General features: G+C 44.0%; 1 protein-coding gene across 1 annotated transcript in view; it reads left to right on the forward strand.

Moving 5' to 3' along the window:
* LOC112558777 (diencephalon/mesencephalon homeobox protein 1-like) overlaps window positions 1–16,741 on the forward strand; it is a 36,115-nt gene that overhangs the window by 16,212 nt on the left and 3,162 nt on the right. Inside the window, exons 2-4 of the mRNA XM_025229438.1 lie at window positions 14,416–14,540; window positions 14,983–15,158; window positions 15,737–16,208. Coding sequence (XP_025085223.1) covers window positions 14,423–14,540; window positions 14,983–15,158; window positions 15,737–16,208 — 766 coding nt within the window. The 5' untranslated portion in view covers window positions 14,416–14,422. The remainder of the gene's footprint in view (window positions 1–14,415; window positions 14,541–14,982; window positions 15,159–15,736; window positions 16,209–16,741) is intronic.

Genomic DNA, 16,741 nt, shown 5'->3' on the forward strand with positions numbered 1-16,741 from the left:
CGGCGGCAGGGGAAGGGGGAATCTGAGGGAGGGAAAGTGCATAAAGTTTACCTTGCAGGTGAAGGGGGCGGGGAGTTAGTCCGGGAGGGGGATGGAGAGAGATTTTCCCAGGGAAAGTCTCGGATAACTCTAGCAGTCAACTGACAACAAACATCGGTGACGACAGCTACCTCAAGTGTTTTCATGCAGCTGGGCTCAAGCACTACTGATGATTGCATGAGAGGAGGGAGGGAGAGAGAGAAAGTATGGGGTCGGAGAGTTATTGAAGGTGGGAGGAAATGCAGATACTAGGGGAGGTAATATGGAGGAAAGGGGATGTCGCCGTCGTGGACTGTGGGGAATGTGAAGTGCACTTTTGATGTCAGTCAACCCTCCACATTTTTCTGTAAAAAGAAGACACAATTATTTCAGTGTCATCTTGAAATCTGTACAGTGCGAGTGTGTTCGCGTGCTTGCTTGCTTGCTCCTGTGTTTCCCCGTTACTCCGTGAGTGTGCGTGCGTATGTGTCCGTGTGTATGATTAGTGCGTGCATGTGTGTTTATTGTTGTTCTTACCATCAGAAATGTCAAATTAAGCAAAACTTGAAGCTAGCACAACTTTGAAGAAGTAGATGGTCAGATATTTTGGAAGCGAATTACTGAATCGAGTGGTTTTAAATGATGAGATGTTTTGAAAGCTGATAACCGAGTGGTTTGATAGACTCACAGTAGCAGGTTCAATACCATTGCTACACAATAACACTTCCCCCCCCCCCAATTTAACAAGTTCTTTTAAAAAGGATACCTGGGTTGGGTTAAAGGGTTGAGAAAGGAGAAAGGACAGATAGCAAGGAACAACATTGACACCGCCCTCGCGAAAAAGCTTCAGTGATTATCAACGCACGAGAAACAGAGAAAGAAAGAGAGACGAGAGAGAGAGCGTGCATTTGTGTGTTTGTGTGTGTGTGCGCACGCGCGTGCGTTCGGGTGACCAAAGCAGGATTCTTTTTTCTTATTAAAGGATTGGCAGGCGGCTGAGCTGCAGAAAATACAGGCTGACAACGTGGATACCTCGTGACAGGCCTCCACAGGCCTCGCGTGTCGTGACGTACACGGCTCGTGCACTCAGGCTTTGCCGCTCGCTGCAGCATGGCGGCCGGGTAGCTAAGCGCATCAAAAGTCCCGCGACTCCGATCATCCGGGTCTCCAGCACTCGCAGCGCGTGTTGCGGCGCACACATGCACAGCGCGCGCACACGCGGCCAAACCTCTTCCACCACCGAGGGTTCGATCTCACCATCAGCAGACCAACTCCTCCCAGCCCTGGGCGGTGGAGCAATCAGCTTGCAGGAATTACGGAGGTGCGCCACCCCTGCTTTGGCACCGCCTGCAGCCATGTTGCTTCCGTTTTGCCGCAGCTTTGTCTCCCTTGCACCCATCGCTTTAGCAGCTCAATTTTTCTTTACTTTGTTTTTTTTTCTTCCTCTCTTCGTGCGCAAAACGCCTTCTCTGTCATCTCGTTGGCTGATTCTCGCCGCTGAAAAAAAACCCCATGATTGTCTGTTTTGCCCAGGGGCCAGGTTTTCCACTAAATAACATCAAATACACAAAGCCCGTGTTTCAGGTACGTTCCACAAGCGCTGGAAGGTTCCATGGTGGTCATTAGTGGCGGCTCATCAGGGACACAGGACTGCGACACTTGTTACACATCGGTCAGGTCTCCACCTGCCCAGGGTTACTTCTGATGTACGAATAAGTCCGAAAGCAGATGTTGTTCGCACAATCAAAGATAGAGAATCCTGCCAATGACTTGACAGCTTGGTGTAGCAGCCACTCCGAGGGCAGTTTTGTCTTTTTTCAAACTCCGGCTCCCGAGGCTGAGATTTTCATGTTAAGACTCCGTGCCGTGCCTCTGTCAGCTTTGTTTGCAATCTGCGCAAGTGTGTGAAAAGTATTTTCCTTTAGTTTCTTTCTTTTTCTCTCACATTTTTCCTTCTTAAATTTTTGTTATTTTTCTCCTTTATCCTTCCTTTCTTCCATTCGTCTATCTTTCTAAATAAATAGGTAAGAATATATCTTGAAACAGCGGGACCCAGCTGATCGGAATAGAGTTGGCAATGCGATAATGAATGTATCAAAGTATACAGTATCAAAGAGAATAAAATGTTTCACTGTTAGTGAAAGAGTTCCTACGCACGACTCATCGGTAATACCTTTGAGACTTCATAACTTTCACTTTTTTTGTTACCTTATAATTATCTTTATCTCTTTACCTTATATTTTTCACTTCGTACATCTGTGGGAGACCTGATTTGTAAAAAAAAAAATTTAAAATTCTAACCATTACAAACACAAAGACAATTTAAAACATGATTGGCTAGAACCGCTAGACTATGCTCGTAAAATATATTCATCATCATTTCAAAATAACTATAAAAATTGTCTGTAAATTGGACACATATTTTTATGTATGGGTATGTATTTACATACATTTGCATTATTATTAATATTTATTAAAGTTTCATTTCTCTATAAATTGTGAAATAATTGTTTGACTGCACAGAGCAACGCGCGCGCGCACACGCACACACAATCCGGTTGATGATCAAACCCATCTTCCGAAACCTGATACCGTTTCGTTCCTAACGACAGGAGAAAGGTCGTGGAACAAAAATAGAACAATTTTTTTGTTAAAGAAAAAAGAGTTTAAAACTAGAATAATTATTGCTTTCATACAGTCTCGTGCGTACACCTGTGAACACAGCCAAGTCCGTCCTGAAGACTTTGACAAACAGGGCAAGGGCGGTCACTCTGACACCGATACCGTTGACAGGGGAGAGAAGAAAGACAGGAGCGCAAAAAGTGTCAGCTTTGAAGTCAAGTACTGCAATCATAAACTCCTGTTATGCCGTGTGGACAGAACAGTTTAGTGCAGGGCAAGTGTTTGTGCAACAGCCGCCAGGCAGACATGGCCGAGCGCAGGTCGAGCGGCGACAGCAGTTTGTTTGGTCGCGCGCACTCGTGCGGCGACATCAGGGCTGCGGATGATGACGTCAGCCTCCTGACGTCACCTGGGAAACCTCGGCTGAAATCGTCATCTTTGTTTTGGAGATCTGACCGAAGGACAGTCGAACCGAAACCCGCCCCCGTTCCTCTCGCCCATCTATCGCGTTCTCTCCCCAATTCTCGTAATATCACTTATTTCTCGATATCTCTCGCGACTTGACACCAATTTTCACCCTGTACCCTGTCACAAACTCTTACCAATCGGGCAATTACTCTCTCTTTCTCTTGCTATCTCTCCCTAACTCTCGTCCTCTCTCACAAACTCTCGCTAAATCTCGTCCCATTACTAGCCATCACCAACTCTCCCAAATTCTTGTGACATTATTAGCTATCTCTCGAGTCTCTAGCCCTCTCTCATCGCTTGTCACCAACTCTCGCCCTCTCTCCCCAATTCTCGCGATATCACGCCTTTACTAACCCTCTCGCGCCAACTCTTTGCCAACACTCGCCCTCTCTTGTCGTATCGCACCAACTCTCGCCCTCTCTCGTGTGTTTTGTGCTGTCGTGCGTATTTCTTCACGAATATTTCTAGACTACTGTCAAGATCACGAATAATTCTTCGATGCCCGAGTCTCTATTCGCTGTCGCCCATGGAAGTTCATTCAAAACAAAATGTCAAGTGCTCCGACTTTCTCCATCTCACCTTGACAGTGGAATCTTGTTCCTGAAGTTTCGTGTTGTGCCTCTGAATACTTGTTTGTGTATGTGTGATATATTGTTTTGAATCTATACTTGTATGCTTGTGTTCTTTTACTGTTTTCATTTACTGTTTTTAGCTCATTGAGCCTATCCTGTGACTTGAAAAATGGCGTGACCTCTGTGACCTTCGTACCTCAGTGCCGAGGTCGAAGTTCAAAACTTCAAAAAAATAAAGCTAATGAGGATGATGTTTCCTGCAACTGCAATGATCCAATTTTACACTCAGAATCTAAAATGGAATATTAATTGATTATTTTAATTAGCACCTAGGCGTCGCTAGCGACAGAATGCGAAAAATGAAAAAAGCCGCCATGAACTTTGAACTATGCAGGAACGGAAAGCAATTATGTAAATGCACACACGCATGCACTAACTAATTCTCGTGAGAGAAAACTGATTTACTGGGACTTTATTGTGTGTTTCTTGACTCACACGACACCAACACACGTGTACCCGCCTCACTGTCTTACACTCGCATTACATTTCAAGTTTGGCTTCGTGGAAATCGAGAGTAGTGTTCATTTTTGTTCTTTTCTCTCATCGTTATTATTAGTTTGGACGCCACCTGCATATTCCTTTGAGGTTTTGTCGGGGCCTGTGTGATGGCAGTAATGAGGAAATACCTGTGTCGTGATGATTAAATGGATTAGCACCGACTGCACTGCAACATGACTGGTGTCAGGGCAGTAATCGCACCTTGCTGGGGCAGCGCACGCACGCGCGCACTCATCTCATGCACACACACACACACACGCGCACGTACGCACGAATACACACACAATCTCTCTCATACACACACACACGCACGAATACACACACGCACGCATACACACACACCCTCTCTCTCTCACACACACACAGACAATGCATGGGCGCATGCGCAGAGACGTGAACTTACTGAACATATTTTTTTGATTATGAACTTTTGATGTGTTTCCGTCAGCGTGCACTACCTGGTTTCCATTAGCAGCTGAAGACTAGTTTCACGATTTAGGTAAAAGGTAAAGTTGATTGGATAATTAATTAACAAGTAATTTTTAAAAATAGCTTTAACTTGGAGACTTTAACTTCAAAGTTGACGAAGACTTATGTAGTGTGTAGTGTGTGTGTGTGGGGTGGAATGAGCATGTGTACGAGTGTGCAGGTATATTTGAGTGTGTGTGTTCATGTTCCAGCTGGGGTAGGTGTGATACTGGAAGACTAAAGCCAGCTGGGGTACGTGTGATGCCAGCAGTGGGGTATGTTGAATGGCATGCACTAATCACGTGCGGGAGGATTGAAATCCGAGCAGCCCGAGTGTCCTCTCCTCTCATTCACTGACGTCAACCGGCTTTCTCTTTCCTCAAATCCTCTTTATTTTGTTAAAGAGGGAGCTATCCCTTTCGAGCACACAATAATGGTTCAAGCAAGAACATTCTGGGTATTGAATGTCGGGTGGGTGGCTGAGTGTTTTGTTGCTTTCTGTTAGAACCTCGCCCCCCGCTACCTTTGAGGCGAGTGGAATTATCCTTGTCGTCTTTATCGTCGGTCTTCTCTCATCTCCTTTCGCAGCAGTTGCACTGGGTAGACGAGGGGCCGGTGCCAAGCTCTCGAGCGAAGTCTCGCGCGCCAAGTCTTGTATTTGCGAACATCGTGTTAATCCAGGTTTAACCAGACCTTAACCTGTGCCGTCGCTCAATGCGTGCTGTTTATCGCCATTTAGGGCTTTTCTTTTGATAATGTAAGTACAAAAGAGCCTTAACAAGTCCGGGAAACCTTACACGCCTTCAAAGGGCGGCCCCGAGACCCTGTACGACGCGCAGAAAAAAGAGGGAAGGCTTAGGACACGGCCAGGAGGTGGATCTGGAAGAAGAGAGGTCAGCACCCGGGGTACCCGCTAATCGGCCAGAGCGTTTTCCATCCGCACCCGACCTTGTGTGCTTTGGTCCTGAGAGCAGGGTACTGTCTGTGTTAGCTCTGTCTCAAGCCGCATTCTCATAATGGACCGAGGATTTGGAGGAGGGGCCTGGCGTGTGGGTACAGGACCAGAGAAACGTTTGGGTACTTAGTGGGAAAAATAGTTGTCTCCAAAGGAACCGCTTCACCATCTCAGCTACCCGTCGTGAACACTTCGCAATACTAGTCTCCTCTTGTTATGCTAGTCTCCCCTTGTAATACTAGTCTCCCCTTGTGCTAGTCTCCTCTTGTAATACTAGTCTCCCCTTGTTATGCGAGTCTTTTCTGTTTGTTGGTAGATTAACTCAAGATTTCCTATTTTGTCTTCTTCCGTACAATTTTGGTTTACTGTCTATCGCAGGGATGCACAACCTACGGCCTCGGGCCATATCCGGCCCGCGACACGGTGCCATCCGGCCCGCGAAACTTCTGCCCACAGTGCAGGAAATCGGCATGTTAGTAATAGTAGAAGACCTTAAAAAAACGAAAAAAAAAAAAAAGGAAGAATAAGTATTTATCCCCACGTAGGGGCGTCTCTCAATCTTTTTTTCGATGGAGGAACATTTCGATTCAGTGTTTCGGGAAAACAACTTCAAATATCCCACTAATTACTACATAATTAATGGTAAGTACAACTTGTTTCTAATATAAAAAAAATGGTATCTGCTCTATTTTTTTTTCTTTTTTGTATTTTTGCGGTGAAGTGGCCCGCGACACGGCTGTCCGAAGTGGATATGACCCGCAGGCCGAAAAAGGTTGGGCATCACTGGTCTATCGTGTTATGTTTTATGTTTGTGAGTGAGTACAGTTCGGAATAATAAGTTATATTTTACTTTCGTTAGAGAAGTAATCATCAGAGTAAGAAAGGATGCTCATCGATTCATTGAAAACTCACTTTTCCTAACTTTCCTCATATATATCTCCAAAAAAACAAAGAACAACTACCATTAGATACTTAGTTTTTCCAGTTAAAAGAATACAACATTAGATAACGCCTTATGAAAAGCCAGTCCAGGACAAATAATCGGACAACTTAATCCTAGAATTAATTAATTAAGTCGAGTTTTAAATGACTCCGCGATGTCAGAAGGCAGGCTCAGTGAGGGCGATGCCTTATCACCATACACTCGCATCTCTTGGATTGTCTGTGGTCCTCAATGATGCTGTTATTCAGAATAAAATTCAATAGAGTATGATTTTGTAAAACAAGAAATCACCTTTTTTGAAAGAAAAATAATTGTGTTTCATGTTCGCTATTTATTTATTATTTATTATTATTATTTTTATATTTTTTTTTGCATGAGGCACCTGTTTACACTATCGGCTGTTTTACTGTGATATAGCTATGGCTGTGTGCTACAGTCTTCTTGCAATATAGCTATAGTTATTAGCCTGGTGTAAAATATGAATTCCTTCTCTCTGTTCTTTCATCCTCCTTTGATTATCTTCTACCTTTTTCCTCGCAATCTACCCTGTAAGTCTGGCTCCCTTGTCTGTCTACGTGATGGCATGTTCCCGCGGTCTGCTTATGGGTACGTCTGCACACTATCCCCACCCTGACCGCCCTCCACCACCACCAACCCCATACCCTCGCCACACCCTTCACATCCTCGTCCTCTTTTTTTTTTCTCCAATCATCCACCCCCTGTGTCCAGGGTCCATAACTCGTCTTCGACATCTGCTCCGCTACAAGTCGTCATCCCACTTAACCACCCGTACCCCAGCCACCCCGAAACAGACGGCATGCCCTCCCCCCTCCATCCCAAAAAGGCGAGAGAGTGGAAATAAGAGAAAAACGAAGTTTGTCGTGAAGCTCAAACCCCAGCCCCGTCTTGAACCGCGGACGATAGGGGCTAGAGTTGCGTGCACTTGGTGCACGAGGAACGTAAGGCGCGACAATGTTTGTCAGTCTCCCAGCTCCCCCCAGCCTCTTACCTCCCTTTTTTGTATTTTTTCTTTCTCGTGCACCGTGCGCGCGGCACAGCTGAGCACAGACAGGGGCCGACAGAGTGTCGAGCATGTAACTTAAAACCCAATTATGCGTGCTATAATTCGGGCCTAAAGCCGAGGCCGCTCCGGTCTTTATTCACGGGGCTAAAGGCGCAGACAACTGCTGACATCCAGGTCTGAATCGTAAGCCACCAGCAAAGACAGGTCTCAAATAATCGTCCCGCCACTACCTGAGATAGGACGCAAGAAAAAAAAAAAGGAAGAAAAAAGAAAGTGAGTGTGAGAGAAAGAAAGATGAAGAAAGAGAAAGGGAGGTTATTTACATCAAAGATTTGCTCCGTGCTACAGAAACAGTTACCCGCATTAAAAAGGACAGTTACATACTGCACTGTGTCACACGGTTGACCGACGATGGGAACTGATGATGTAATTGAAGGCCCTCGCTAAAAGCAGTCGAAGTTCGTGAAGGGATCTGACTGCAAATGTACGGCCAAGACCTCGGTGACAATTTGATCTTTCTGTCTTCTACACACACACACAAATAAAATGTAGCTCGGGTTCCACCCCACTATTGCGGTCCGAGTGAGCCTTGGCGGCGCCTCCATCATTTTCAGTTAGTAAAGGACATTAGCGAGTTCGTAACTACAAGACCTTGCAATTAAAATTTGAAAAAAAAGAATAAAAGAAAGACAACAGAGATTTAAAAAAAAACCATTTTGGTGCCATCTGCTGGATTCACCTGCTTCCGGGATGTCTTCTTGTGTATTCTGCAAAGAAAGAAAGAGAGACTTAGAGTCTCCGCTGCCCCTGCCAGCCACCTCGCCCATCCGTGCCTGGGAACGAGGGAGGGCGGCCAATTAGACGGGAGGACCGTCAAACAGCGGCAGCGCCGGCTTTCTTTTTCGCATGTTGTCGTTGTTAGCGCTCGTGGCGTCCTCATCGCATTGAGATTCGCGCGTTGGAGGTTTGGTGGCAGGTAGCGGACCGCCGCAGTCTTTTGTATTCCCGTCGCCACCACCACCACCACACACCACTACCACCACCACTACCACCTCGTCGCCAGTCGTCGTGCAGTGAGCGCTGGCCACAACCTGTTGTAGGATACAAAGTGCTTGGCGGCCCAACCCAGTGCGCGAGTACCTGAAAGTACAGCTGTACCTTACACGGGGTAGTTTTAGTACGGCCCTGCTACCCCGGGTGGGAGACTCAGCAGCTGACGAGGCTCGCCATCGCATGTTCTTGCTAGACGCAGAGGGTTGTGGTGTCTAAGTGGGACAGCTCTCGTTTTCAGACCAGATTTTGAGTAGCCAGTCGCTCGGTTTTTGTTTTTATTGTTTCCTTTCCAGCTTTCCTTGTAGGATAATCTCGACACGACCGTAGTGGCTAATCACATTTCTGATCTTGATTGCGGCAAGGAGTGATTCCTAGAGACCGGATGAGAGTGTTAGTCTTTTACAGGACTCCATAATCTGTTCAGGAGTCTTCGGAAGCACTTAGGACCTCTCATGGCTGTGTAGCAGGATGGCGATGACCATAGAAATTTAGTGTGGTCAGGAGATTCTGCTGACTTTGGTCACTCCTGCTCCTCTACTGAATCTGGTCCTGGCATCTGTTGTTGACCTTTCACACCTCCTAATAGTTGACATGGGGAAGTCTCAATTCCAGGCTGTTTGAGATATTTGTGACTGACATAATTACTATGTTCTTACATTGTTTCGAAATATTCACCGGATAAAATCACTGTTGCTTAAGCTGTTCCATAAAATTTCTTTCCTGGTGTTGTTGGGGAGAGGCACTCACCCAGGGTAAAAGAATGCCTCCACCCAACCAGTGGCCACCCGTGTTGACACGAAGAGGCCATACATGACATTCTGTCGGCTCCAGAGAAATATTAGTTGGTTAGAAGTTTTATGTAATTTTCGACCCAAAGATGTGTATCATACAAGCTATACAAACTGATGACTACACCCGGGTTTGCATTCTGAAAATCTTAGTTCATCTTGGCGTCTAGAGTAACGCAGAGTCAGTTTAAAAACCCCAAAAAAACAAACCATCCCCCAAACAAGAAAGAAACCACAACCCAATAAATGAATAAAAGGAAAGATAAGAATGAAATGACATTAAGCATTCATTGTAAAGATCCCCAGTCACCTCACGACTTACAGTTCCATATCTGATCTTCTCTTTGTTTTGGTACACACAAGTAGACATATTTTATTCCAAAAGGACCAGTATTTCCTTTTAATATAGTTTCCTGACCTCGTATCAAATCCCAGTGTTGTCATGGGGTCATAGGGTCACCCCACGTCCCGATAATCGCAGTGGGCGGGGCTTACACTTTAGCCATCATCCCAACTGCGTCTTTATTTCTTTCTTTTTTTATTTCTCCATCTTTCCCTTTTTTGTGTCATCACTCTTCGTGCCAGCTATTCAAGGATGTCTTTTGTTTCAACAACAGTTCTATTTTGTACTTGTTTAATATTTGCTAAGGGACTTTATTATTAAGTTGAGTGGCCAGAGTTCTACATTTTATTTGCATTTATACTGACACAGGGCAGGCCTTTGTAAAAGTAAAGTAAGATAAATTATACGAAGAGAGACTACACTAAAATAAAACAAGAGAACACAGAAAGAAGACTGTTACAGTGAAGATGAGAGTGCTTGAAAAAAAAACACATTTGTTCCTCTCATGCCTGTCCAAACATCATACCTGTCCACACACACAAAGGAAGAGAGGGAGAGAGCGATGGAAGGACAAAAGAATGAGAGACAGTTGACCAGGACAACAAATGTCAAAGATAAATTTACAAACCTGACAGTTGGGCGCCGGCAAGCCACGTGGAGGCTGGGTGGACAAAAAGGACTTGGTTTAACCTCGGGTGTCAGATTAGGTGAGAAATCTGCATGTGGGGTACCTTAACAAAGGCAAATGGTGGCTCACACACCCGACAGAGTTTTGGTCACCATAGCTACAGGTTCACTTAGTGGTGGCCTCAGAGGGACAAGAACAGTATCGAAAGTTGTCTTTCTTGATGTTCAGTTCTTGGTGTTCACACTGAGGTGAAGACGAATTTTAACTTTCTTTAGCCCGTCCTGCCAAATGCCTTTTGCCAAATAAATGGTTTAAAGCATGTGACAAACTCATCAAAATCCTGTCATATGAAAAGAAAATCCTCTAAATTCCTTCCCTTTCCTATCTCCTTGGTCTCGTGTGCTTTGTTGTGTGTGTGTGCACGTGCATGCGTGCGTATGTAGATTACCATTATGAATAAAAGTAAGCGGTTTGTAGAAAGCAGTTCTCATTGAAATCTCTCTCTCTCTAACCCCCTTGTTTACCTCTGTTCGAGTGTGTGATAAGACCTTTTATATTTTTAGAAAGCTTATTTAAAGTATTCAAAGCGAGCCTAACATAATCCTTTGAAATTTTATTTTAGAAAAAAATGCATGGTCTCTCCGAGCAAGTGAAATTACATTTTATCTCACAGATGACCTGAATGTTTGTTTAAAGTCAGATTGCAAAGAAGATGTGTCAACAAATATAGTTTATATCTGAGATTATGTTTGCCAATCGTTTAATAACAAAGCTGTGTACTAGGACATGCTAAAATAAAAAACAAACCAGTGTAGTATGTAATAAATGTATTAATAAATGAATGTAGGAGGCACATTATTGCCTGCAAGAAGAGAGAGAGAGAGGCTACAGCGACACATGGTATCACTGGAAAAAACAATTATTTGATATATAAAACTTTTCAATAGCGGATTGCCTCACTTTTTTAAACAAGTAGCATTAAGAAAGCCGAGAAGTGGATTAACCGTCCGAAAAAAAAAATGAACCGAGCTGTGATGCGAGATGTTGAATAAATGACTTTTCAAACTTTTAACTATTTGTTCACTGAAAGATTACTTTTATTGGTAAGGGAGCAAACTTTCTAAAAGACCTTGGTATGGTATTCAGTTTAAATTTGATGATTTAAACCTCTAATGAAACCTCTAATGCAAGCTTAATTAACTGCCAATGAGTTCAGAAAACATATCAGCGGAGAGACGGAAGTCACCAGTAAAATGACAGCGAAACTGTGGCTTATGGTGCGACGCCATTGTCAGCAGCTGGACACGAACCTGTCAGTCCCTCCTCGTATTTCCAGCAAGAATTTTTGAATTCTGATTACCAAGAAATTTTGCATCAGAATGAGATATTGTTAATTGTTTCGTCTACGAAAAGGAACAATGGAGCAGGAAATCACTTCACATGAGTTGGAGTCTGCGTTCCACTCACCTTGAACTTTCATTGCAGTTCAGGTCAACATGCAAGTTGAGACGTTTGTCACCACATTGTCAAGACAACTCCTGTTTCACTTAAGCCCTCCAGTTCATCCGCCAAAATGAGCTTTGCTCAATCGAAAGCGGATCAGAGCGTTAAAGCTTAAAACTTCTACCAGGTCCCCCACCTTCCCTTAAAAAAAAAAAAAAAGAAAGAAAGAAAAAGAAAATGCCCCTCGCAGAAAATCCGTTGGGCAAATGGACACACCGTGTCGAGTCCACTGTCCAACAACGCCATTAGAAAGAATGAAACCTTACACCATGAGACCGGCTTAGCGGCGACAAAAGCCCCAAACGAGACTTTTCCGCTGTTGGACGACTAAGGCGACAACCCCGATAATCGAAGGCCGTCATTCGCCTGACATGCGCGCTGGAAGGCGAGGCCCAGTCGACGTCACGTGCAATTGACGAGGGTCTGTGTTAATATCATCTGACGCTCGGGGGCTACTGACATGCTGCGGACAGTCTTAGACGCGGCAAATCCGCGGCCTGCAAGCCGCGTGCAGCAGCGGCCCGGCATGTCCACAGCACAGACGACACTAGCCTGTTGCCAGCAAAGTCATCCAGAAGTTGTGGTGGGCTCAAGGGACTTTTTTTCCCTCCCCCCCCTATACTGCTAGTCCAGCCCCCTCCTGTTTATTCTCCACCCCACCCCTACCTCCACCAACTTTTTTCTTTTCTCACTTTTTTTTTTTATTTAATTGTATCGGTGATGACCTCAGGACTAGACAGCATGGGCAAACCCCAAGCCGTTATCGTCCTGTATGTGTGTTTTTGAGGTCTGCCCCCTTTTCCCCCCTAACTGCTATCCCCATCCACCTCCCTGCGTGGTAGAGTCCTAGGAAGGTGCGGGGCTTGGCAGCCTGGCCACTCAAATACTGTCACCAGCTCGTCACTCGCTCACAGCTGTCCTCTCTGCCGTCGTCGTCGCACGCGGGAGCCCGGCCACGTCTGGTGCGAGCTGCGGCGTTTTCATTACAGGCATCGTTCAGTGAGTTGCTGAAGGGAGGAGGAGAGTGTGTGTTTTATAAGTGGATGGATTCACACCGCAGGCTGTTGAGGTCTACCCACGGGTTGTGTGATGATGAGTCGGGTACACACGTCCACGGACTTTCTGTAGGCTTCGGTCAAAGATGAAGTGGTATGGTGCTCCTTTTGCTTTCAATACTTCTGCGAAATTCCTTCTTTGAGAAACGTTGATAGTTTGTATAATCTCTCCCACAGATTTAAAACATGGCCTAATCAGCTGCTTGTTTGCAAATTGCAAAAGAAACCAATTAAGGGCAAGATTTCTGTACGAGGGTTGGACAGTGAGTACTTGTTGCTAATTTGAAGAATGTAAGGAGTATTAAGTAAACTATGAGAGCTACATAAACTATTCAATAAACTATGACCATGTAAACTTTATTAACTAAGCTGTATTTAACCGTTCTTTTCTTTCTGAAAGTGTAGAGAAATATTTGACTATTGGAACACACCGTAAACACAACGAACGTGTCTTTTGATAAATATATCTTTCACACACAAACACACACACACATAAAAAATATGCATATCTATCCTTCTAATTTCTGTGTTTTGCCAGGTAATGGACTATCCGTGATAGACACTGAGGAAACGGTGGGAATTAAAAAAAATATTAATTATCGGGTTACAAGTATAATTACCGGTTCAACATCTATGATAGCCACCCTCGCTTGTTGTTTCACATACTCGCTCCTCACTCACTGTTTGTCATCGTGGTCTGGTTATCTGGCTGTATTCAGCCAAGACTGTATTTGCTCATGCACGACACAAACTTTTCTGTTTGTTTGCCTGGACAAGTCTTTAAAAAAGAAGTGCGTGTGACAGCTGCTCCTCGCTGTCTACCTGCTAAAACGACTTATTCACACTTAGCAACTTCTCTATGCCTTCTTCCTTCACTGACTCTTGGCGGATGACTGTGCATGTCAGTAGGAAATAATAATAATAATAATAATAATGATAATAATATGATGATGATGATGATGATGATGATGATGATAATAATAATAATAATAATAATAATAATAATAATAATAATAATCTCTCCTTGTACACATAAATATTAGTTTTGTTTGATTCTCTCTATAGAAAACAGACTTTAAGTGAATTTTATATTTTATAATAAATTTCCTGAGCCGTCATTAGGCAACTTGACTAAACACATGCTCTTTACCAATTGACTCTGGTATGACAGTCATATATACATGAGCAAACAGTCAAATATACAGGAGCAAACAGTCACATATTGGACAAAGGGCATCCAATCAGTAAAGTTGTTCAAGTTGTTTGTGCTTGTGGAAAAAAAATCTTTAAACATCTTCGTAATTGTTTCTCATAGTTCACATACTATTTTTCACTAAACTCTGTTGTATTTATTTTTGGCATAATGCAATAAATTTGTTGACATACATCAGAAACATCTGTAAAATATTCTGCACAGGACAGAGATGCAGAACTTCACCGGCTTCGGCCTCCAGTTCCAGCCACCCCCACCTCCATTCAGTTTAATGCACCCCAGTCACGGCCCTCCACTGGCAACACCTTTCTTCCTTGGCCAGTACCCAGGTAAGACCCGCGCTATTGGTCTGATAAATGATAGACTACATGGCTAACATTTGTTTAGCCATTTTATTGTGGTGAAAATATTTTAAATTGTTGACGCTTCTGCAGAATTTATTTATTTTGGCTACCATACATCTTTCATTGTAACTGTAACATTCATATCAGGCATGCCAAGCCTGTGTAAATAAAAACAAAACAAAAAGAACAAACTATGATGTCCAGTTTATTTTGTCGTTTGAGGATTTTTAATTATTAGGTCTAGTGAATAAGATTTACAAAAATATTTAATGTGCATTTAAGGTGTATAAAATGTGAAAAGGTGAGAGAGAGAGAGAAAGGAAGAAAGAAAAAACAAATTAAATTAGCCTCATAGAAAACAAATTACTTGGGGTAAGTAGTTCGCTGAAGAACATCGTTGATAGGTTCTTGCTTGTGAATGTTGCAGATATTCTCCTCGAAGCCAGGTATGGCGCCCACCGGAAGCAGCGTCGCAGCCGGACGGCGTTCACCAATCAGCAGCTGGCGTCTCTGGAAAAGACCTTCGCCAAAACACACTACCCGGATGTGGTCATGCGAGAGAGGCTAGCCATGATGACGAATCTCCCCGAGGCTAGAATACAGGCAAGTCTTTGTTTCTTGATTTGAGCTCCTCCCCATTATCTCTCTTCCCCTCTCTTCAACATCGATTTCCGGTTCGAAACAAAGTACAATTGTTACTGTGTAAGATACAGATCACAGTCGGTGTTTCACTTTAGAACTTTGCCTGGAGGTAGTAGCTGTGACAACATTGACCCGTGCTCGAGGATAAAAGTCTGAAGAACAGGATTTGGTCAGTCGCAGAACAAGCTGCTGTCAGTCTACTGTCATTCGGTGCTGAATGTTTAAATGGAGTTATTCCTTCCGTCTTTGTATAAGCACACCGAGCAATTTTGTAAACTTTATTTTGCGGTTTTACAATTGTAGGTATTAGAGACTGCTCATAGTGAAAACAGCTGAGCGCCAACATGGGCGAGAATTTGAGACACATCAATGGGCAACCTCCAGAAAAAATTGCAGTTAAATTTGAAGAGAGATGATAGAGTTGTTGGAAAGAAGACATGAGACCAAAGAAGACAAATATAACTTGTTAACATTTGTAAATTTAGCCATCCATTCAATTTATTCACCCTGACACTAACATTTTTAATGGTTTATTCTAGGTTTGGTTCAAGAACCGACGAGCCAAATTCCGCAAAAAGCAGCGTGCCATAAAATCCAAGACAAAAGACTCTTCCTCTGAAAAAACAGGAAGCAGCAGCAGCAGCAGCGAGGCGACCAAGAAAAATGGAGTCTCAGGCAAGCCAGCTGCCTCTTCCGACAAGGTCTCGGTGTGTGATTCTGACAAGAAAAGCGACAGTTCTCAAACGGTTAGGAATGAACACGATGTTTGTGAGGATAAAGTGCAGAGGCTGGCTACCCCTGCAACTCCCGACAGCCACAGCTCCGACAGCGACCCAGACGAAGACAACTCCCTGGCGGTAGATGTGGAAACGCTGGATGCTGGAGCGGAAGTGAGTGGTGAGCATGCGCAGCGTCACTGCGGAAGTGACGAAACCACACGAGCAGGGAGCAGGAGGGAGCAACGGATTGAGGACGACGAGCGTCGATCCAATCATGGACATGACAATGACAGTAAGTGAACTCAATATGTTCAGTAGTTGTGATGGAATCTCACAGTTGTGTAGTTGTGTGACTTTGGATGGCCACGAGCTAGTCGATTTTGGAATAGATAGATAGATGGATGAATAGATAGATAGATGGATGAATAGATAGATAGATAACCTTGCAGTGCACACACAACGAATCTGAAGAATCTTTCCTGCAGCCAGTCAGCGAGTTCACCGAAGAGGTTCAGCTCTTTACGGTTACATCGAATAGTTATAGCTGAAAAACGTTCAAAGAAAAAAAAAAAACAAATTCAGAGTGAGTAATGTTACATCAAGAAGAAGGGAAAAAAATTCACTGACCAAGGCAGGGCCCCATTGAGAGCAGTGGGCCCAGGTAAACCAGACCCCCTGACCCCCTTCCCCCTGTCGTCAGGCCTGGAGTTAAACCAACTTCTTAAACACATCATTACTGTCATCTCTCGTCTACTTCCGACTGTTGCTAATGTGGATGTTTATCTACTTGCAATGTGGAAGTCACTCGTGCCTGTGCTTGTCTAT

The sequence above is a fragment of the Pomacea canaliculata genome, linkage group LG1 (assembly GCF_003073045.1).
Source record: "Pomacea canaliculata isolate SZHN2017 linkage group LG1, ASM307304v1, whole genome shotgun sequence".
Taxonomy (NCBI): Eukaryota; Metazoa; Mollusca; class Gastropoda; order Architaenioglossa; family Ampullariidae; genus Pomacea; species Pomacea canaliculata.